This window comes from Lagopus leucura, unplaced genomic scaffold, assembly GCF_019238085.1.
Source record: "Lagopus leucura isolate 7727_CA_CO unplaced genomic scaffold, USGS_WTPT01 Super-Scaffold_100002, whole genome shotgun sequence".
Classification (NCBI taxonomy): domain Eukaryota; kingdom Metazoa; phylum Chordata; class Aves; order Galliformes; family Phasianidae; genus Lagopus; species Lagopus leucura.
The window spans coordinates 55,860,275-55,884,476 of record NW_024962263.1 but is presented as its reverse complement, the minus strand read 5'-3'; the positions used below and the strand labels follow the sequence as shown (position 1 = coordinate 55,884,476).

Below are 24,202 nucleotides of genomic sequence, written 5' to 3'. Positions count from 1 at the left end.
GTAATAAGGCTTTAAGTCTCTTCAAAATTATGAATTCAGATCTCAACAGGCTGGAGAAGTGGGGGAAATGAAGCTTCATGAAGTTCAACAAAGGCAAAGCCCTGCAATCTGATAACAGATAACAGTATAGGCAGGGTGGGCACTGGATAGAAAGCAGCTTTACTGAGAAGGGCTAACAGTCCTAGTAGGCATGTTGAACATGTGCTCTTGTGGTGGAAGGCTAACCTCACGCTGAATTACACTATTAGTAAGTGCATATGAATCAGTTTGAGGGAAGCAATTTTTTCCCTCTTCTGCATCCAAACACTGCATCTGTGTCTGGTTTGGGACACTTCTGTGCAAGAAAGTCATTGATAAGTTGAAGTGACTTCTGTGGAGGATGACCAAGAAAAAGCTGGACCGTGTGACACTTGAGAAGAGGTTCAGAGAGAGGTGATGCCCGTCATTGTAGATATTAAAAACTCCACTAGATGAAAACCTGAGATATCTCATCTAGCTTCAACACTAAATTCAGCTTTGCAGTAAGTCTTGCTCTCAGCAGAGGCTTGGAACAGATGACCTTCTGAAGTTTCTTCCGACCTAAATTGTCCTGTGATTTTATACTTCATAAAACAGAAAGAAATGCAGATTCATAAACCAGTGATATTTCCCATCTCCATTTGCTCTTGCTGTGGCTTTTAAATCTGGCCATTGTCTTAATTTTTCAAACAATGGAGGTGCTTAAAAATAAGCCGGTTTGTGTAAGTCATGTTTTCCTTTTTGGGCCTAACAGAGGTACAGGTCTTGGAAAGATTCCATTGTTACAACTTGGCTTTACTTATAACAGTGAACAGTAAGCCAGAGTACTTAGGTCCACTTCAGTGGTCTCTGCCTTAGTGGTATTTGGCAAGCAGAAGAGGTTTAAATTATGTGTTCTCATGCTTTCAGTTCAACGTTAGCAGAATAACCTGACTCAATGCATGCTATAGCACTGCGACCTTCTTATGAAGAAAAATCTTTAGACTCTGTGCTTTGAATGGATTTATGGGATATGACTTATGTTCACTGAAATTATAAAGCAGGATCAGGACCTAATTGTGTTGTTCTGGTTTTCAGAGAAAGAAGAAAAAAAAACAAAAAAAAAACAGATTTAAAGTAATTTATTTTCAAGCCATATTGCTCGTCACTCCATCAGTTTGCATTACTCATTGAGTGTATATCTAATTAGAAAAGAGGGAGAAGATTACTGTACCAGTATTAGGCCCCTGAGTTTGATGAACACTCCCAGCTTATTGGACTAAACTCATAAAAATTAAATAAATAACAAACATTGCAAATGTCTGAATATGTATGTGGGCACATGTGGCCATAACTAGGCAGAGGGAGAGAAAACAATCAATAATACAAAGCTTCTAATCTTAGACTGATCTTCCTGTAGTTTATTTCAATTAAATCTCTAGTACTCCAGTATATATACATTAGGTACTGAATTCATGACTGTGCAATATATAATGTTTAAGTGATAATGGTTCTCACATGTAGGAGAACATCCTCAGAGCTGATGTATAGCTTGCATGCGTCAAAGCACTTCAAATACTGCACTAAAGCATGTTCTTTTTGTGTTGCAGAACCTGGGAAGAAGGGAAAGTTCTTATTTTTGATGACTCTTTCGAGCACGAAGTGTGGCAGGATGCTGAAAGTTATCGTCTGATATTCATTGTTGATGTGTGGCACCCTGAGTTAACAACACAACAGAGACGAACCCTTCCTGCTATTTAAGGGATTATATCTGATGTGAAGAGCCAGAGGAGTTTTATCCTGACAGAGTATGCAAATAGAAACATGCAGGGTTAATTTATACAGCATATGAAGAATGCTAGTATTGTAAGGGTTAAAAGAGATAATGACATTCTACAATCACAGAGGACTTGAGTTTAAAAAAACAGAAAGAAAAAAAAAGCAAAAAAAAAAAAGCCATGTTTGTTTCATACTGATATAGCACTGATACGTATTGTTTTTCAGGCTGCAAGTCTGAGAATACAAATCTTGTCTGTCAAGGAGCAATACAGGTCTGGATTTTCAAGCTGAGGAATGTGCAGATGTTTTTACCATGCCTGTATGATGTGTTCAAAAACAGTCATCTACCTGCCTGGCCACGTTCAGGCACAGGGTTTGCAATAATACATCTGGGAAATACATCCCAGGCTTCTGTCTGCAAGCAGCACGTATGGTATTTATAGACACATGCATCCAATCAGCTTTGATAATCACTGTGCAGTTGTAGTGTTAACTGCTTTAGGTATAAAACATGTCCCTATGTTATCAACTCTAGATAATGTGAATGGGTTGTGTGTTTTGTTGTTTTTTCTACCTGAATAACTATTTTTCTAGCATAATTATGAACAGATCTTCTTCAATCAACCACTATTTTTAAAAATAATGTATATACAAAGTACATCTCTAGCTATAAGCATATATTTTACATTGTGCTGTAGCACAACAAAAGTAGTATATGGACAGATTTCATTTTGCCACCTGCGGCCTTCTCTTGCCTTCCTAGAAATGCAAACAGAAACTTGCATACTCCGCTTCTTAGTAGAGCGTTGTCCTTCTAAAACAAAATAGTTCTCTTAGCAGGTAAACTTCAGTTTTGTAATGTGACTTTGGAAGACGTTGACTTGACCTAGTGGTGTTTTCCTTTTCTTGAAATGTATGGTACAATCCGGAAACAGCATAATTTACAGTATACTCTGTATTTGCTACCCAGAGTTTACTGTATGTTAAAAAGGCCTTATTTTTAAGAGAGAAATCCTGGATGTTTAAGCAGTTGGCTGGTCTTTTGGTTCCTCACTGTTTGATGGGAGATGGAAGGTGCAGAAGCCTCCACTGTTGATTTCTAAGAACACTAACAAAATAAACTAGAGTTTGCACAGATAATGTTTGAAACCAGCTGTTATCTACTCACCTGCAAAGCCAGCGGAGAGTGGATAGGTGTGCTAGGATGCTTGGGTCTGCTCAAGCTCATCAAGAGCAGTAGCATCACTAGTGAGGGTTGTGAGAGACAGGTACTAAGCAAGGAGACATTAGGGTTACTGAGTCTTCAGAGCTTTGGCCTCGTGGTTTAAAGGACACTGAAGAATTGTCTTATTTGCTTAATATTCCATGATTTTGTACTGCAGAGACTACATCATGGTGCCTAAGTATTGTAGGTATAAACAGCCCATGCTGCCTGATTGCCATATTTGCTAGGCAAAATATAGGCAGCAGCCTTGCATTCCCATAAATTGAATGCTTTTTCAGACTTTGTATTTTATTAAGAGATCTTGTAATGCCATGTAATGCATGACAGTTGTACCATAAGCTGTTGTAACCCATTTCTGGAGGTGTGCACTTTAATTTCCTTTCTGGCTATTAAAAAATAAATAGAACACACACTGATAAGCCCTCTCTGTTCAAGAGTCAGTTTTAGGTAGCAGTGGTAATTAGACTTTAACGTATTGTCCATATCAGCAATAACACAGAGTACCATCTGCTGTAAGGTGACAGTTCTCTGTGAATAATCATGGAAACTGAGAAAGATTTATAAGTTTCAAACTTTAGAAAATATAAAAGTACTTTTGGAGGTTTTACAAGAATTATGTATGAAACTGGAAATAATGTACTTTTTATATTAAGGAGTCGTAGTACAGTAAGAAAAAAAGTAATGCTGGTAGTTAAGTCGGGCTGTGCTTTGTATCTCCATACACTTATCCAGCAGTAGAAATTATAAACTATTTTGCTATTCTGTAAAATAAAGACATAGTTTGTAATGAAGTAATCAAGAACTGTTTAAACCAAAATTAGCAGCTTAGGAATGCTTTTATTAATATTGCATTTTAGTTTCTATAGCACAGAGTGAACACTAAAGGAGTGGTAAAAACTTTGGAGCTTTATTTATAAGAAAACATGCTGTCCTGATTGTTCCTTTGAAGTCACATGCTTCATGTATACAGATTGCAATTGGCAAATAGATCAAAGTTACCTACCTAGAATGTGCGTGTGCCTGAGTGGCACTGTTCATTAAACTGTGTAGTGACATATTGACCGTCTGATATCTTAAGTGCCTTGAATGTGACAAGGTTTCTTGTGAATAGCTGCTGCAGCACTGAAGTGATTCTGCTCTCTGCCGACCTGTCAAGGAGCTGAGAGCATCTCTTTTTGTTAGATTCATTTATTGGATTAGATACATAAATGGTGAATATATATATATGTATGTATAGTGAAACACAGAAAGTAGGCAGTGAATAAGTAGTATGTTATTTTAGTTATTCCTCTTTGCCATCCAGTATTTCATGTTGTAAAAGCTTTTTATACATTGGAAATACCAACGGATGAAGTGAATTGAAATGCTTTTCAGATTGAGCACTATTGCAATTTAAATGTTTCATTCTTCAGCTGTGTTTACAGAGGAAATGGCAGCACAGGGCATTTGTAAGGTAGTAAGTACATACTTGAATGAGCAGTGTAGGCCATTACAAAGATTCAGTGGCAGTGGAGATAAGTGTATTAACAGAGAAAAATTGCAAACCAAAGTATTTCTTCACTAATGCTGCAGTGTAGTAGGTGTCTGCCTTGGTGTTGTTTTTTTTTTTTTGTTTGTTTGTTTTATGTACGTTTGATTTACATTATGCTTTAAGCAAGCTTGCTCTGACCAATCCAGATGTCTGAGAGTCTTCATGAGCCTTGGGGAAAGGGGGAGCTGTGTCCAGACTCAGCTTTCTGTAGTGGGTATATAATAATAATGCCATAGGGTAGAGGAATGGAAAAAAAAAAACAAAGTTAAATGGGCTCAGTCATTTGTTTAATGTCCCTGCAAGCCTCAGAGTGTTTGCTGCTTTTTCTGACTCCTTTGCTGGGAACATTCGCTGCCCTAAAGACTCTCTACTGTGGAGGCCAGGCCTTGCCCCAGTAACACACCGCTACAGAGGAAGGTTACTGTGAATAAGACTGTCCTGTACACATACAAGCAGGTACAACCTAGTTGTGTTAATGGGATCTGCAGGATATCTTTTCTGCCTTGTGCAAGTGTAACAGGCTGTGAATGAAGGCAGTGTTTTGTTACTCCATTTGTTAGGGATGACCATTTCCAGCTGACCCAGGCCACCACGTTCAGAGCATTGCTTATGAATCTGGTGGATGTTCCAGAGCTGTATGAAAAACTTGTGCAGCCCGTGAGTTATCATCTCATTTTATATATGTATGGTTTATGCAGTTATCTTTGATATGTTGGTGCCAACCACATGTTCTAGGAACTGTCAGTGCATGGCAATTAAATTGAAGACAAAAAGCATGTATGGTGGTTGTAACTGTTTTAGGAAATAAAGTCACTGCTCATGCAATTTGATAACAATTTTTCTTTTATTTCTTTAATCTGACTTCCATTTCAATGAAGGGATGGGACTCTTCTTGCAAATAGAGCAAAGAGAAAGATAACAAACTGATCTTTGGCATTTCAGTTCTTCTGTTTGTCCACATTTCCTTCTAGCAGAAGCCTGTACTGAGTAATTAATTCTAAGTTTTCCTTTCTCATTTTAACCACGGCCCGCATCTGCAGTCAGCATTCCCTTCTGGCTACACCTTTAACTGACTGCAGGAGGAGAGGGGGATAAATGGTTCTGCAGAGCTTTTATTTGAGGTTGGGACTTAAATGAAAAATCTGAATGAGCCATTAATCACTGGTGAATGTGTCTGGTGGGTCTCCCTGGCACCCCCTCGCATACACGCACACACGTCTAATGGGTTCCCGAGTCGCCTGTGGAAAAACATGTTGTTAGAATTAAATAATTGCATTCCAAATTGTCTGTATCTGCCTCCCACACAGCTCATTCCACTTAGCTGACAGTTTTGTAAGGGTTTCAAAAGTTAAGAATCCTTTTTGCTAGATACTGAAATAAGTGACCCCCCCCTAAAAGCAATATGGATGAGGCAATTGCAAAGTGTCATGTTGTACGGCATTATGCTGGCACTGATTTTTACTTTTTTAATACAAAATCCTTCTGCAGATCTGAAACATACTGTAGATAATGATGATTCTGCCCTCTGAGCAACACTGAACAGTGCAGACTTTAAAGATGCTTTGCTTTAATACACCTTTAACCTTAGCTTCTATAAAATTGAGCGTCCCTACTGGAGGCTTCAGGAAAACTTCTACTGACACACACTGGTTTCTTTAAAAGGAGAGGGCAGTCCCATCATTTCCAATTTTTTAATGCCAGAAGTCCAAGAAGGAAAGAAGACAAAATTCTTTACATGTGGACAGACCCCCACTGTGTCTTCCTTCACACCCTGTGTCAATAGAAAGGCTGTTCAGCGTTGGCTGCATGGACAGGTGGCTGGTGGCTCTTGTTACTCGCTCAAGAAAGATGAAGGACTTGTTCTCAAGCGAAACGCGTGTGAATGCGTATCGTGTGCTCGGTGGTTTCTGGGTGGGTGGGGTCTGGATGTCTGCAGACAGCATGTGGGGCTTAGTCCAGGGCCAGCAGTGGCTGGGTGTTCTCGCTTTCCCCCAGGTCCTCGTGCTTCAGCGTGCCGGCTTCCACCACCGACTGGGACCTGAAAGGAAGAACAGGGACGTGCCAGCGAGGGCTGCTGCAGAAACACTCCCTGTCCTGCAATCCCTTTGCTTCGCTTCGCTTCATCATTTTTGCTTTTGGCCATTTTCTCCTCCATAGCTTTGAATTTGTTTATTCCAGACTATGCAAGAAATTGGAGATGCGACCCTTTAAATGTGAATAAAAAGTGACTCCTTAATTATTTCAAGTGCTGTCAAAATATTTAGTGCTTAGCTACTATCCATGATGCTGAATGCGCACAGCAAAGTGAAGGTCTGCTGCTGAGGTACCATGGGATCTGTTGGTGCTTCTTGTCCTCCAGGACAACGTCATTCTGCTCCTGCTTACTTTGCACCAATAAAATAACACAAGTGCTCACGGGAGTGAGTCTCAGCTCATGCTTGTTACAAATCTTGAGACCATCAAGTACATTAATCACGTTTTACTGATGAGGAGATCTAAGGGCAGAACTTCCCTGAGTTGCCTAGTTCAGTGAAGAAAGCAGCACTAATGTGATACATGGGAGCTTCTGGTGTGCCCATTCCTGCCATTTATCTCCTCATCTACACCCTTGAAGGAGAATCTTGTTCAGGGACAGTTAATTTTAAATTCATTTCTATCTTCAAGGTGGGAAACATAGTTTATCCATTGCTTCTAATGAGGAGAAATAAAAAAAAAAAAAAAAAAGAGCAGAACAAATGAGTAAGAAAGTGGAGCGTGGAGATTTCTGGCAGTGACAAAAGCTGAATGGCTTTAACCTAATGGGAAAATTCAAGAAGATTTCATTTTCTGTGGCCTGTGTGCTCCTGAGTTTGCCCACTGAGCTATGGAAGGAGGAACTGATGAGTACGTGGCAGAGATTCATTATCCTTTATTTTCTCTGCTTCAGGCTGAGAATTGCCTCCCAGTTTGTAGTCAGCAATGAGTTTTAGAGCGAAATCACTCTCTGGATCGGGAACTTTTCCAAAGGCAGCAGGAGCGAGCATTTGCATGTGGCATAATATCATTTTAAAGAGCCAGTTTTGTCATGGATAGCTTTTAGAACTAAGGATAACATTACTTTTGGGATGTGCCTGTAGTTCCCATTTGATCATTATAGTAACCTTGGTTTAAGCATCAGCTATTTTATGAGATTAGAGATCGCTTCTCTTTTGATAAGCATCATTAATAAATTGTGTCCTGTTGTACTATAGCACTTGATCACCAATGAATACTGTGACTGTGAATATCTTGTATAATTATTTTTCTTATGCCTGAAGCTTCTATGAAAGCAGTCTCCAAGAGAAAAGATGATTTGCAATAGGCAATGTTACGTAAAGCATTTCAGTCTGACCAGGAATTACATTTTGCTGTGGGGACCATGACAAACACTTTTTGAAAAAAGGCTCCCTGTATGTATCTAACACACATTTTGTCTGAGAAAGCATCACCGCTCTGTGTATGGGCAAGTTTACACAGTATTAGTATCTTTCTATGTTGGCTGTATTATTAAAGCTAGTACTCAAACTAGGTTTCTGTTTTAATAGCAATGCTGACCACTTTGACTGCATTGCCATTTTTTTCCTTCACTGATGCACTATCCTGTAATAAAGAAATTCATGGAAATAAATCCTCCATGTCCTTGTGTATTACTGAACCCTGCAAATGAAAGTTCCCTGTGATCCTCACACTTGAAGGCTGGGGAATCCTACTAAGTTGTAACTGCTGCATGTCCTCAACCACGCTGGGGCTGCCTGGCTTGAGTCTGGCCTTGCACAACGTTCCCTATGCTGTATCTTTCATGCCAGCGGACACTGCATCTCATACACTTGGAGCTGATGTTAAAACTTACAAGCTGCTATCTGGTTTGAATTAGGTGTCGCCTACAGCTAGATCAGGTTGCTCAGAGTCCCGTCCAGCCTCACCTTGGATATCTCCAGGAATGAGACATCTATCACCTCTCTGGGCAACCTGTCCCAGTATTTCGCTACTCCTACTGTAGAAAACTTATGTCTAGTCTAAATCTCCACTCTCTTCTGATAAATTTTTGTCTGTTGACATCAGGTGCAACGGTTGTCATAATTTCTTATACAATGTTTGCTATGTATCATGGCCACAACTGTCACACACTGTATTACTTTCAGTACTCATGTGCCACAGCTTTGGCCCTATAAATGAAATATCTGAATTCAAAACCTGGCTTTCCTCCTTTCTCCACTAAATCTTCCTAACAACCAGTCTGGAAGATGTTTGGGTGCAGAGGATTTGGTTGAGTTAAAATTTAATACAAGTAGGCAACTGCTTGTATCACACAGATGAGGTCCCTGGGCTGGCAAACTCTCTGCTCTGCCCATCTTTAACACAATACAAGCAGGAGACCTGGCTCCTGCAAAAATACGAGATCACTGTGGGCTAGAAGCCAAGTCTGAAGGAATGAACAGATGAGTCATTGCCCATAAACTTTCCCAGCCGAGTTTCCCAGTCTAGTTAGCTTTGCTTGGGAGAGCAAAATGAAAATGGAAAAAAGAATTCTCAGTCTCACTTCTGAGACATAAGTATCATCTGAGTGTGCTCCATTTAATGTGTCAATCAAAGCTCTCATGGTGTTTTTACTGTTCAGCAAGAATATTTGGAATACTGGAAAATCAACACTATCCAGCTGTTTCTCCAGCAGGCCAACCATATATTTCAAATGACAGCACCGCACGTTGGTATGTACATCCATATCTTTGAGAGCAGATGGCTTTGTGTGTGTGTGGTCATTTTAATGCTACTCCCTCAAATTCAGTCAAAATAAAACCTTAATAAAACTCAAATGCAGGCTTTTGAGATGCATTGATTTCAGACGGCTCTTGTCAGAGTACAGATGAAGTGAATCACCTCACAGGGACAGACATCTGCTGGGTATCGCTTTTGTTTCCCATAAGAAATAAAACACTGAACCCCTGCTCTGAGCTAATAATAATTGCCAGCACATTGGCACATGATTGCTTTTAAAGACGGAGAGCCCTCAGTTCTCTGATCCCTCATTTCGTGCCTTCCATCACAGCAAGGTGGATGTGCTGCAGCCCACAGGAGCAAGGACACCCTCTGTGTGTTCTGTGCTTCCTTTGGAGGCTTTTGCAGAGAGGGAAGGAGGGTGGCTATTTTTTCCCCAAGTGCAGGAAGCTTCCAGCTCTCAGCATGACATGCTGCAGCCGATCAATCAGATCCCATTGTGTGACTCTATTCATCTACCTCTCACCTCCCATCTGCTCATTTCCCACTAATTCCCTTTCCATTTCAGCAGCACCTCAGGGCTGCTCATCTCCCAATTATTCATTCTCTTTACGGAGCATGAAAAGCAGAGAAAACACTTTTTTAAAAATCACACCTATGGGTTTTCATACTGTCGAGGTCTGAGGGGCACTTCTCTCTGCCTTCCTCCCTCCTTTTGGTGCAGGGCCCAGCACCCCATGGTATGCTTTACAACACACCCCAAGGGCTTGCCTTCATTAGGGGGAAAAATTATTTTTTCTTGCTTGTTACAGAAACAATGCAGATGTGTTGACATGAATTAAGAGTGATAGAAAGTCCTTTTTTGGCTGGTGGGGCAGAGCTGAGCTGGCTCAAAGCAATCTGCCAACGCAATGGGTCAAGGGGCAAATCAGCATGAATCTCCTAGTCTAATCTTGCTCTCATAGAAACATAATCATTAAGGTTGGAAAAGACCTCTAAGATCATCTACTTCAAAGTCCAACCCATCCCCACCAAGTCCACTAACCCATGTCCCTCAGTGCCACATCTATACCATTCCTGAAAACCTCCAAGGACGGAGTCTCCACCACTTTCCTGGGCAGTCTGTTCCAATTCTTGAAGATTTTTTTCCTAATATCTAACGCGGTGCAACTTAAGGCCACTACCACTCATCCTACCTTCCAGCCCCATGTCATACAGCAAAAGCAGCTCCCAGATCTTACATCACAAGTTTTGTGTCCCTTCAAAATGACAGCAACCTTGCTGAGGCACTTTTCGGCTGGAAATTCAAGCAGTGCTACAAGAGGAAAACTCAGATGGTGGGAGCAGCAGACATTCAGCCACATGTATGGGGACGATGCAACTTCTTATTGTGGCCCTGCCCCAGTAGCACGCACTGTGCTGACACAGAGGGCCCCTTCCTCACTCAGTGCTCAGGGCAGACACTGCCAAGCTGGTAAGTGGTGATTTATTGTGCTTTCTTCTAGAAGTTTGGTGTGACAGGTTTCCTGCCTATTATTCAAGCCCTACTCTGAAGACAGCCTTTGTTAATTCCCTCCTGAGCTTTTCCAGGGAGTTCATCTGCACAGCACTTGTGCGCCTCTTAACTGCTAATTCATTTGCTACTATAACACTGCTGTGAGGATTTTTTTTTAATTTCCATTTTGTGCATGAAGGACAGAAGTGAGTGAGTTGAGTGTCCAGTTGTGCCCCTTTCCCAGTGCTGGGGCTCTGAATTTGCAGGGTTCCCAGCAATATGCAGCAGTTCCTGTAACCGAACTACACCTCCCATTGATGGCAGCTGCAGGTGAGCGCTGAGTACTTCTGGAAATTAGACCCAGAGTCTGTATTTTGGCAGGCTGAGAAGCAGCAGTGTGCAATCTCACCATCTGTGCAAGGTTTGATTCAAGAAATTTGCCAAGACTACATGAAGGGCAAGCAGCACCCGCTTCTCCAGGCTGTGCCGAAGGACTGCTCCTGGTCCCACAGTACTCCCCATAGGCAACCCCCTTCCCTTGCCAGCTAGGAGCGCTTCCTGGCCCAGCTGCCTCCAGCCTTTTCCATCTGCCCTGTGGCTCTCACCCCAGTCACTCCAGTTCCCAGCTAGGCTTGCTGCTGAGTCTTTGTCTCCAGTTCTGCCTGCAGCAGGGAGGATGCAGCCTGGGAACACGGGTGCAGTCTGCCTACTCCCAGCTCTGGATCCTGCTGCAGCCTGGCCTAGAGCAAGACAAGCTGAGATCACAAGTAAAGGGTATAATTACAAGAACCCTTTGCACCCCATGGCCTGGACAGGAGCTGCACGCTGTGGGCCCTGAACCATCAGCTGGAGCTGAACAGGTTTATTTGTGCTGAGAGGCCAAGTTAAAGCATGAGGCAATCCTTGGGGTCGTTAAACGCCAAAATTAAATATGTTTCTACAGAGCACGTGTGAATTGCTTTTTCAAAGGCTTGTAACTCAGCCAGATGTAGATGGATTTCCACAAGGCAGCAAAAGACATAAGCAGTGTAAAACCATTTGTTTTATGAAGTGTCATGTCTCTAATCTAAACTACTAAACTTTAGGCAAATTTATAGCTAGCTGAAGAAATAATTTACAGTGCAATATTTTAGGCAGCTTGAATGGCATCAGTTCTGCAGTTCCCACCTCCAGCCTGTGTTTGTGAGCCCTTGCATTGAACGCTAGCAACCAAGGGCTGCTAACAGATGGAAACCATGCTGTGGATACCCCTGGGGAGCAGCCTACTGCCTGTCCTGTCCCAGGGACAGGGGTCACGTCCACGTGCCTGTCTACCTCCCAAGGAAAGTGCTTAATACAACAGTGAGTATAAATTTCATGCCATAAGTCTTCTGTAATGAGCAATAGAACAGAAATCTTACACAGAGTATTTCCCTTTTCCTTCAACAAATGTGGAGCAGTCTGTCTCAGCTACAAACAGAGCACCCAGGTGCCATCCATGGGCAGTGAGAAGCTTTCACACATTTTCATATGGATTTTTATTTGCTGGTATTTTACTGCTTCTGCAGTAAATTGGTGCTGACTGTGAACTAGCATAAAACATGACCCATAAAAGCAGAAACATATGGTGAAGGCACATTAAGGTCACACCAAGGATAACAGCTAGAAAGGTCTGCCTTGCACAGCCCAGCTGGGCATATGGAGGAACCCATCTGAATAAATAAAAGCCTTACTTAAGTCACCCCCACCAGTAGCCCTTTCTGGGTCTGAAAATGTTCCACTTGGCATTGGTGTGTACCAATGGTGGGACCCCTCCCTCTGGGAGCAGGATCTTGTTTCTGAGAATAAACAATGTGTTTCAGCAAAAAGTTTCTTTGAAAATCAGTCTGTTTGATAACCCCCACACCAGGCAGAAACAATGACAAACTTTAATCTGTACTTTAAAATCCTTTACTTCTAATCTAGGACATAAAACTCTACATATTCTGGTTTCAACAATACATGGTAAAGCAATGCAAGCGATTTTTTAGTTGTGTTTCCAAAGTGCCTGGTATGGGGGTTTTGATGAACCATAGGAAAGGCCATTGCATCTTTAAGTGTTCAAAAGTACTTCACAGCTGGGAAAATTAATGGTGTCTTGATGCATGAATTGTGTATTTCACACTAGTGTGTTTGGCTTGAAACTCAAAAAGTTTTATCTTAATTCTGGATTTCCTGAGTGTTTAACATGCTTTACTTGTGATAACAGTAGGAAACTATTCAAGAATTGAGTTTCTTAGCATCATCCCCAGTCACTAGATTGATCTCTCCAAAGGCACGTGTGCTCATGATGGTCAGGTGCCCAAATAGATACTGGCTTGCTATTCCCACTCAGCTGGCCAAAGATGAAATGCACTGTTGGCACAGTGATAGGTTGTGAGCCGTCTCAAGTCCCTAACTGCTGGGCTCAGCCACACTCTGTAACTATCCATTAGGCTGCACACTCAGATAAAGCCTCCAGCTGTTCCCAAAAACAACAGTTCATCAACAAAAGCCAGCACGCACACTACAGACAAATGCTTTGCTTTTGTGTGAGCTCCCTGTTGGCTGCACCAGCTCAAGGCTGACCATCAGGGCTCACAGGAGGTTTGGCTGCAGCTGAAAGGGAGGTGATTTCCTTCCCCGTGCTCTGAATTTTCACACCATTTGCATTGCTCTCAAATCTCATGGCTCACAAGTGGCAGGTGCTCCGCATGGATGCAGAAGAGATGATCCAAGACAGGGGAAGGGTCTTTTGCTATTGCTGCTCATGCAGTTGTAAAAGGGATATGGCTGAGCTTTCAGATTGAACTGATATTGCTACTACTGTATCAGTGCTAGTTTCTGCATTTATTACATTACCAATTTCAATCTTTACTGAGCTGAATTTTAATTAAACGGATATATTCCGGATGGATTTTGTTATTGTTGGTTGTTTTTTTTTCTCTCCCTGGCCATTAAGACTCATTATCTGGAGTCATCAGCTGTTTTCCTTTGTTTCCCATCTGTTCATGCAGTACTTGGATTCTGGGACTCTTCCCAGGGTGTGAGATAATTTCTGCAGATGGGAGTGCAATTTCCAGTGTTTTGAATTTTCCCCAAAGGGGTTTCACGTGGCCACTGGTGGAAAAATGACAATTGTAATGGTTTTGATTAAAGATTTTCCTTATTACAGAAACTCATCAAATCTCACCATGTTTAAGATCATGCTGCTAGCTAGAGTCAGTGGCATTTTCTTCAAAGAGGATTTTCAGTGCCTTCTCTATCTACGAAGACTCCATTCTCCAAAGCAAGGAAGGATTCTTTTTTGAAAACAAATCTTGTACAATTTCACATCATAGGGAGAAAATGCACTTGTTTGTGGTTGGTGAGAAATAACAACTGCGCGTCCTTGCTGTTAACAGAAGCAGAAACTGGAAACTAATGAGACTTTGAGGGGCAGGTCTGGTCTTGTGTGACCTCTGGTAACCACCTCACATCAGACCTTTAACTTGTGCATCAGCGAGGTTGTCATATCCAAAACTCACAGTAGCTCAGTCCTCTGAAGTCAAGCAAACCTCCTTCTCTAATTTCTAGCCAAAGTATACTTCTGTCAGCCTATTCCCACTTGATCTCATGCCAAAGTCATACTTATCCATGAATAGCTGTTCTCTCTCCCTGGTTTTTATTTCCTCCGGTGTTTCCATTTCAACTTTTGTTCTGAGAGGACAAAGATGTCACTGTTTTCTATAGTTTCTTATCATAAAAACATGCTCTCTACTCTCCTAACCTTCCTCACACCTCTCAGGCAAAATTTATGTTTATCTGCTTTGGTGACCAGAGGCAAAGCTGTGCTGGCAGTCCTGAAGCCAAAGCACAAGTACATATCTGTTCTAATACTACTTCCCCCTTACTGACACTTAGTGTCACGTGCTTTTTCACGTTACCCTGCCCATGACAGGTGGATTGGAACTAGATGATTTTTAAGGTTCCTTCCAATCTAAGCCATTCCATGCCTTTATGATTTTCCTCATCTGCAGGTTGACAAACTTACTTTAGTTTTCAGGTGACAAATTCAGGTCACTTACATCTCAAAATGTCCCCTTTTTTCCTCTCTGGATTCATTTTCTAGAATAAATTAAGTGGGTAGTAAGTATCACAATTAGTTAATTCTCTGCTTCCATTTCCTTGTATTCTTCTTCTAGTAATTCCTATCTTGATTTTTCAGCACCTCTGACACTAAAATTATTAGACACTGTAACTGAGGGATGTTGTTCTCTGGCTTGTGGAGTAGGGTGAGCATTGGTAGTCTCACAGAGAGGGATCTTTTCCCAGTTTTACCAGGTTTCACAGTTAGTAAGCAATTTTCTGATTTGAAACTCCTGTTATTTGAAGTAAAGTTCAAAGAGTCATTTCTTTGTGGTCACAGTGCAAGACTCCAAGCTCTGCTGGTAGTACTGAGGCCCTGAGACTATGAATACTTTAACACAGCAATGGCTCAGTAACTCCTCTATCTCAGATGTGCTTGTATCACCTTCCAGCAAGAGACTCCAGACCCAGCAGGTGCTACCAGGTGGGACAGATGGTGCCACTTGAGCACCTTACTGCTCAGCAGCACCCAGTTTTCTGCATTGCTAACTACTGGGCTCCTGGACGTGTTCCTCTGTTCCTCAGAGGAAACATCTCTACTGATATCCGGGACATCAGATAGAAGATCCTTAGTTGTTCAGCTAAGGTTTTCACTCTGCAATTACAGAAATTCAAGAAGCCTTTTGGATATCCTATATAGATACATATATATATATATATCCTTTTCGAGGAACATTTCTTTACCAAAGAACCCAACATTTCAGCATAGAAATACTTGCAGGATTACGACCTCTGCTCAAGAGTTTAAAGACTTCTGTGGTGCGTGTGGTGGAAAAATTTTTAATGGAAGTGCAATATTTCTTTCATAAGGGAAAAAGTGAAAGGGCAATTGTGAGGGAATTACGTTTGAGGAGAAGACTAATGCTGGGAAATTGTTTATGCCTTGTGTAAACCTCACAGTATTCCCAGCCATGGCCTGGGACTCTCGCAGAATCACAGAACCATAGAATATCCAGAGTTGGAAGAGACCCACAGGATCATCAAATCCAACTCCTGGCTCTACACAGGACCACCCAAAAACCAGACCATATGACTGAGAGCATGTCTAATGCTCCTTGAACTTCAGCAGGTTTGAGGCCATGACCACTGCCCTGGGGAACCTGTTCCAGTGCACAACCATCCTCTTTGTGAAGAAACTTCTCCTAATATCCAGCTTGAGCATCCTCTCTCATTGCATTAGAGCTGTGCAATCCTAAGTGGCAGGGAGGGATGTTTATAGAAAGGTAACGTTGAAGTCTGCAGACCTGTTACCAGGCCTTTGATATAAATCTGATCTAATAAGTCTAGTCACACAATTTTGCTTCTTAAGTGTAAGTTTTTACCTTCAGTTAGGCTAAAAAGTAATTTTGGGGGAGGAAAAATCAAAGCAAATACTCATAAGAGGAAATCTGGAGAAGCAGTGAACTTTTCACCTCTAACAGTTAGAAATGACCATGGGGTAGAAGATCAGATGGTTCACTTACCCATTGAGTAACAAAATTAGGCTAAAAGTTAGATCTAGTCTGCCCAGAGGCAACATGACAAATTAGATTCATCCACTTGGCATATTTGTATTAATGCACTTTTGTATTAGTGAGCAGATTATAAGGGAAGACTTTGCCCCGAGGCAGGGTTTTCTGGCACTGAACTCATTTTCAAGCTGAGGATCCCCCCAGGGGCACTACGAGACCCTCACTTCTTTGCAGCCCAGGATGTGATGCTCAGCGAAGATTTGCCTCTATTCTGCAAACAGCTCTTAACACTTCAGAGCTTTTCTTTCTGTAAGGTTATACTTTAAAACCTCACAATATATTTTAATAGTAGCGTAATACTTAGCATCTTTCTAAAATCATTTAGTTAGTTCCATTGCTAATGTTATAAACAACAACAACATATACATATGCTAATATTTAAAAATAAAAAAAATAATAAAAAAAAGTTCTCTGCAATAGGCTCTGTAAACTTACACTGGCTCCAGGTCCTGACTGGGAGTCTGCAGTGAGAACTGCTGACCTTGCAGACAGCCACCTCTCCTTGTGTCGTGGCTGCTGTCCTGCAAAGGGTCATACCCCTGTTGTTGAATGCCCCTGTGAGCAGTGGGACCCACAGCACTCTGCGTCTGTCGCAAGTGTGAGTGCTTTCCGTATGAGGCTTTGCATTGCAGCATTTCTTTTTCCTCTGACAATGAAAGACTTTTAAAATTAATTGCATGACATTCTGGCTTGTCTGTGATGTCAGCTTTGATTTTGCTGTGACAAAATGATGGCCGCTGCCTGTCACATAGAGTGACGCCCCGTGTGTGAGCGCTGTGCTCATCAAGTGGCAGCAGCGAGTTAAAGCCTGGCTGTGATCTGCGCTGAAAGCGGTTCTGGGGAGTGTAGGGAGGGAGAGATGAGCCGCACGTCGCTCTGACGCAAAGAGCCAGATGGTCACTGCTCTGTGGCTTTTTGGGGGCAGCTGGTGGTGACCTGCTGTGACAATGCCAAATCTACAAGCCCCAGTGACCAATGCTGGGCATCAGCCCTTCTCTCCGCATCTCCAAATTACCGAAGGGCGGTGTTTTCTAAAGCTGCCATTTTAAGCATGCCCAACCACCAGACCTAAAAGCAGGGCTGCCGGAAGAGCGGTGCTCCTGCGATTGCGGGGCTGGAAAGGAAGGTGAGAGCAGGAGCACGAGCAGGAGCAAGAGCATGAGTTGTGGCCAGCTCTCCTTTAGAGGGCAGTGGTGCTCATTGTACGGAGCTGCACTGCGAAGAAGGTAAAATGCCATCAGCTGGGGTCACAGGGCACGAAAGGAACAGTTAACACTTAGAAAATAGTACCGCAGTGGTGCTGCTGGGCGTGCTGTGCCATACAGGAGAGCATTTCACAGACTCCGTGCACTGCTGTGTGCAGGGGCTCATTAATTTCCCCTTGATTTGTTCCCAGTAATCATCATTCAGACAATTAATTATGATTGATTATGATTATGAAAAGGGTCTTCCTTTTCTCCTGATCACAGCCCAGAGTGAACCACCCCTGACCATCAACGTTTGCCAGCTCTGCCACAGCCCCTCTCACAGCCCTCCCTGCTTGGCCTACCCCCAGCAAGACCACCTAGAGGGTTCCCAAAGCAGCACCAACCTTTTCATGGGCTTGGGAGAGTCCTCCTGCTCCAGGCTGGAGGATGCATGCTTCACGTGCATGGCGTTGTATGAGGTGTGAGTGTACTCATTCTCATCACCGTAGTCAGGACCAAGCAACGTTCGAGCCCACGTCCCCATGTCGTAAGGGGGAAGAGTCCCCCCGAACTCAGAGGGCAGGCATTCCGGGTGTATTAGCTGGTGAAGGCTGTTCAGGTTGTTTCCATGAAGAAAGATCTTTAAAAAATTGAGAAAGGTCAAAGTTAGCATCGCTTCCTTGCTTCATTAAGTACAGTAATAGCAGAACTAATGAAGCATGTGGTGCCATCCGTTCCCACTGGCAGTTTCTGAGAGATTCTGAAGCACCTTGGGGTGGGTGGGAAGGCAAGGATCAGCTTTGGTGTGTGGGGCCAGAGTAATGTTGATGGCATAAGCACTTCAGAAAAGCCAAATTCACTTATTTTTGGCACGTGACACTGTCAATTTCTTAAGTAGCATATTGGGAAAAGTGAAGTGCAGATCAGAAATGACTGACTACCACCACTGGAAGCAGCTACAGCTAGTAGTGTAAAAAATGTGAGGAACAGGCCTTCAGCTTTAGAGAGGATCACCCAACCCTGAATCCAAGGACTGGTGCTGCACAGCATGCATCTCTCTGTGCTGCTATTTTGTGCAGCTGTACCCACATCAGGCTGCTAATGCCATTGTGACAACACCAATATTCCACCTGTCAAGCAAACCCCAGGTAAGATATGGGGCCTTCGGAGAGATCATCCAAGGATGGCTTTAGGATCTTCAGTGGACAAATAGCTTAGGTGCCTGCAGGACAATATGTCACATTGGTTTGGGTGGTGTGAGCAAACAGGCTTCAGGCACTGACGTCTTGTGTGGAAATAAGTGAGTTAGCACCGTGTGAAAAATGTTTAAGTTTATTCCCACAAAGGAGTTGAACTGAAGTTTCTTTCTGCAGATGGCTTCAGCCAGACCTGATAATCCCTCCACATCGCCACTTCTCTCTATCCCTAAGCAGAGCCCATTAGTAAGGACCTACACTTATACTGGTAACTCACTGGTCCCTGGTTCAGTTATTGCTTCAACCCAGACCATTGCAAATGGTATGTTTTAATAACAGCAGCAGTTCTCTGTGGCCCTATGAGAAATGGAGAGAGAAGGAGGAAGCAAAGAAAGCAGGCATCTGCTCCGCTACTTCATATCTCCAGCTCCCACCTCCCCCAGCCCCTCATGATTACCCTTTTCCTTGTCTTGTCTTTGAGGAATGGTTTGATTAGTGTGTACAGGGCATGGATGTACCAGGGCTGGTTGACAAAATGGACTCCTCCAAAGCGGGCAGGAAAGCTGTCCTACAGAAAGAAAGAAATTGAAGGCAGTTAATAAATGCATTGCTTTAGCCAGGCAGTCAATGAGATGAAAGCCAGAGAAAGAAGTATCCCTCTTTCCATCTATAATAGCAGCTGAGCACTGAGCTTTCTGGAAAGGGGTGGAAGGAAGTCGGAAGAAGGAGAAGCCCAGAAACATTTCATCTGTCTCTTCTCTTAGCACAGCCCCTTCTCCCTGTGCCTCAATTGCTGATGATGTAAGAAGTGGGCTACACCAGACGGTTTGCCCACTTTCAACTCCATCAAGGCACCTGACTGCTGGACTGGGAAGGAGGCAGGGCTGAGCACATCTCCCTCGCGGAGCAGCTTTCTCGTTTGTCATTGTGCAGCGCACGGCGAGGCCCCAGTTCCCATGCACTCTGCCGCACGCCACTCACCTTTTCACCCTTCTGCCTCCCCGCCTCCCTCCTGCTAAAATCATCATTACAATGGCTGACCTTTCAGGGTGAGCGAGCAGCATATTCTGGGGAGGAGGATGGGTGGGAAAAGCTGATAAGTGAAGGTGTAGTGGGAGCGCACCATGACGGCTCCATGGAAACTGGCTGAGCCAAGCGCTGGCAGCGAGGCTCTGCACAAACAGCCTCAGCATTAACATGCAGGTAGCGTCCTCCGGGGAGGTGTGTGCAGCAGCAGCCCACCCGCTCGGGCAGCCTGGCACGCTTAGTAGGAGAGGAGGTTGCTGGTGCATCTTGAAAGGTTACCGTGTATTGTGACGGGCATTTTGTACTGCTGCTCTCCTCTAACAAATGTCAAGCAGTCAGGGAAGACCCCGGGGTCTTTGGCTTTCGTTAATCGCGGGATGACTGCTGCTCCTGCATGCAAGAACTCTTCCAAAGTGTCTCTGCTTGGCAAAGGAAGATCCTGATGGAGCCTTCCCCATCTTTCCTGTGCACCCTGTAGCTCAGTGAATACAACCACATCTCTTCCTGCAGAGCTTCGGCTTTCAGACTCAGGCAGGTTCATCCCCCACAGTTAGCATGGGGTATCCTAGGGCTTTTTCTCAGCTTTCTCTGCAGCATCACAGTCTGAGCACAGCCGGTGAGAGTGTGGGGAAGATTTGTGAGATGATATGGAAAATCCCCTTATACACCTGCTCAGTGTAGTTTCTGTATGGCTTCAAGGCCAAATTATTCCACAGATTTAGCACTATGTAGGAACCCAACCTCCTCCTGCCTCCAGTCTTACCCTGTGTAGATATGAGGGACCATTTATACTCTTCAGGCACTGGCTGTGGATTACCCTAGCAGTCATACAAAATGCACCCCGTTAATGTGTGTGAGGGGCTAAAGTCATAAGCGATACTCTTTTCTTTAGCATTACAGCAGTATAAGCCTCTTACATCTCAAATGTGTCAGTTTAGCTGAAATAATTACGAATCTCAATATGAAATCCGTGTGCCAGTGGGTAGCCAGATCCACAGGCAGGAGTCCTTCCAAGGAAGACAGATGATCTGTAGAGGTGTTAATCCACTGTGAAGATAACTGCACTTCCACTGTTGCTGGGACATTAGTTAAAATTTTGGAACACAACTCTAATTAATTTAAACTACTGGACTGCTGCAGATTCCCATGACTCCAATTGTGCTGTCTTGAGAAACAGTAATGGAGAATCTGGCCTTTATTCTGAGCCCACCTGGTGTTTAACTGCCAATGTGGCCATGAAATGAAGCCAAAAGTAGCTTCCTATTGCGTGATAAACCTAAAACGTGTTTTAGACAAGACTAAAGCCAAAAATTCCCATCTCATGCAAAACTCATATATTCATTTGCTTTCCTTCCACGAGAACGAAAATTTGAAGACGAGAAATTTTTCACAGAATATTTTTAACATTAAAAAAAGGAACAGAGAGATCGGGGTGCTCTTCCTTAATAATATTATTCTATATTTATCAAAGTAGTTGATATCTCATATGCTGTAGCTCTAAGGGAGAAGTTCTGGATTTGTTTGCTCTTTGGGACTGAACTGCCATAGCAGTACTAACTTGCAATATAACAGCACAGGTGAGTGCAGTAGATGCAGTCTGGATTTGAAGCAAAGCACAGTAAAGAAGAATTGAAGGCATAGGAATGACTTTAAGACACAGAGATTTCTATCAACTCAAAAAGAAATTTCTTTTTGTTTCTCCATAGGATATACAGATGATATTAATCACAATCTTCAGTGAGAAATGCCAGTTAGGCTTCTTTTCCAAAGGGAATTTTTTCTTCTTACAAGTATATATACCAGCCATAATGATACCACTTTACCCAAAAAAGGTCTGAATGCTGAGAATTAAGAGAACCAGCTGGAGGTTTGAATTGGCAGGCTGCCTCTGGAAAAGGTTGTCAAAAGAGGAAGATGTACTTTATATATTAAAAATGACATTTATATAAACCCATCATAGCATTTTGTGTCCATTAACTAGATTCTGTCTAGTACATCAGTAGATAAAGTGTTATAGCAAAGCTTCTCATATAGCAGTGTTATTTAAAGGCAACTGTGATCCTTTCCTTCTGAGGATACACCAGAAATGCACAAATAATTTTGTAAAGGCAGTATGATGATCAAGAAATAATTATTTAAAAAACCCTTTTTTTTGCGTTTAACTTTCTGCTGTTTTTGTTTCTTGCACTGCTAAGCACATTAATCTCAGTTTGACTTTCATCCTTCAGTCCACCCGCATTTGTAGGAATGTCAATTAGGACAAGGAGGAAAACATGATTTTTTTTTTAAACCAAAGAAATTTGATATGGGAATCATCCAGACAATTTGGAATTGCAACATACCAATTTTGCAGAAGTCCCTAATTAGAGCAGAGCTGTCTTGGAAAGAAAAACTCTCGTCTGGAGGTCTGCCTTGCTCAGCTCTAGGAAGATGTATGAGACCTTTCCCACACCCCACTTAGTGTCTCTGCTGCTTTCCCTGGGGCTAGGTGAAAGTAGCTGAAATTGATTTTCTGCTGGAGAGCTTGTGCTGTTAGGAATTCTCTTTTGATTTCTCAATGTCTCGTGATTCTGTGAGAAGGTGTATTTTATAATGAGGTGTATTTTTTGGAGCCTACTGTGGAAAGGACCCTGGGATCCTTTCCTTAACCTGATTCCTTGTTAAATAGTAAGAATATATTTACATTTTATTCCAATGACATAAATAAAATATGACACATAGGAAATGGTCTACTTATTTGTGTACACTCTTATTGTTTCTTTTGAAAATCAGGCTGGACGTAACTTCATGTCACTCAGAGAAGCAATTTCAGTGTGAATAAACACACTCAAGCCAGCATTAAACCAGCTAGCTTACTGCTCAGTGATAGCAGGGAAGAACCAGTGAAAGGTTTCCCCGTGTCTACCTGAACAGCTAGCTCTCTTCAGGGCCAGACAAGGTCTTCTTTCACTGGGACCTGTTGACTAAAGTAAAGAATACATCTAACCTGATACCTTTTCTAAATACCATAGAGAAACCCACAAAAACAAAATTGTCCCAGCAGAGAGGTTTTAATAGCTACTGTTGACTGAGTGAATCTGGTGCTGTAGATGGGACGTAACATTTGTCTTTTTTGCTTTTATTTGGCTTTATCAGTTTGTTGGTTTGTGTCTTTTGGTAGGTTCCCTAAACATCATCCCCAAAGGGAAGAAAGAAAGGAACACTTGAGTGTTGCAGTAAAGGTGTCATGGATACCCCAAAATCCATACAGGCCTCGCTGTATTTTATGTTTCAGGTTGGAAAAGTGTCTCCCAGATGCAAGTCAGAAGAAAATGTGGAGAACATTGACTGTCTTCTCCTCTCAGACTCCTGTGGTTGGAAATTTCTGAATTGAAACGAGCCTGGGACTGAAATTTTTCTATACAAAATGTTCTGCTAAATAGCTCAGGAGAGATAATCATGAGGTGAATGAGAGACCTTTTTTCTCTGTTTCTGCCTGTTCTTGCCTTCGTGACATCTATTTTATTTGGCAGGAGTATACATCAGAAACCTTTAACTGTTTTGTTGTTCTGAACTGCTTGGCTCTGAAAGCTGCAAATCAAGATGATCTTCCAACATCTCATACCAGCGTGGCAGAAATGCAAAACAATCTCCAGAATATCAAAATTAGGAACAAGTCCAACCTGATACAAATCTAGTTGATCTTTTCAAACTGCATGAATTGGCTGCATATACCAATGACCTAAGCTCAAAAAAACACGCTGTAGCGTATTTCCAGCTTTGGAACATCTGAAATTTGTGACACAAGCATTTTTTGAACTAGTTCATAGCTTCAACCCTTAGCTATTAGAAAAGTAAACACACATCTTGCTATCCAAATGCCCTTCTTTATTCTAGACCACACTGGCCAGTTTAATGCAAAACGAAATATAATCCCCTTTGAATGAAAATAACATCCCTTAGATTCAGGCAGATTTCAATCATAAAAACTGTTTAAACCAAAAGGTCATTCAAACTGAGGATAAAAACAGCATCCTCATGCCTATGTGCTTACATAATCAGTCCCTGCGGCGGATTAAAGCTCCCACAGACCATATTAATAGTTCTGGGAGATTTTATTAATAGTTCAGTGGTAGTTTCTCCCCAGAGAATTTCCGTGTGTGGGTGATTTTAATGGACTGGCACAATGAAGGGAGGATGCTTGCAGCTCTCTAACTCTGGATCTAAATCCAGCCTTGGAAATGGGAGCAGTGATGAAAGTTGTTCTTCTCTGATTTTATGAGTGCCAAGTACTCAGTGGATAGGCTGCCTCTACTGAAAACACTTGAGAGCATGTTTGAATGAATGTGGTGTAATGCCCTTGGTGCAGCCAGAGCAGGCTGTCTTATAATATGGGTTAGGAAGAAAGGCAGAGTGC

General features: G+C 42.5%; 2 protein-coding genes across 7 annotated transcripts in view; one reads left to right on the top strand and one right to left on the bottom strand.

Moving 5' to 3' along the window:
• The window catches only part of ASPH (aspartate beta-hydroxylase), a 107,103-nt gene extending 101,741 nt beyond the window's left edge, over nt 1–5,362 (top strand). For all 6 annotated transcript variants that reach the window (XM_042869440.1, XM_042869439.1, XM_042869436.1 and 3 more), the window contains one exon: nt 1,608–5,362. In XM_042869440.1, the coding sequence (XP_042725374.1) occupies nt 1,608–1,758 (151 nt within the window). In that variant the 3' untranslated portion in view covers nt 1,759–5,362. The remainder of the gene's footprint in view (nt 1–1,607) is intronic.
• A 1,120-nt stretch (nt 5,363–6,482) lies between these two features.
• The window catches only part of CLVS1 (clavesin 1), a 79,542-nt gene continuing 61,822 nt past the window's right edge, over nt 6,483–24,202 (bottom strand). Inside the window, exons 3-5 of the mRNA XM_042869441.1 lie at nt 19,238–19,348; nt 17,989–18,224; nt 6,483–6,570 (exon numbers count right to left, since the gene is read on the bottom strand). Coding sequence (XP_042725375.1) covers nt 6,483–6,570; nt 17,989–18,224; nt 19,238–19,348 — 435 coding nt within the window. The remainder of the gene's footprint in view (nt 6,571–17,988; nt 18,225–19,237; nt 19,349–24,202) is intronic.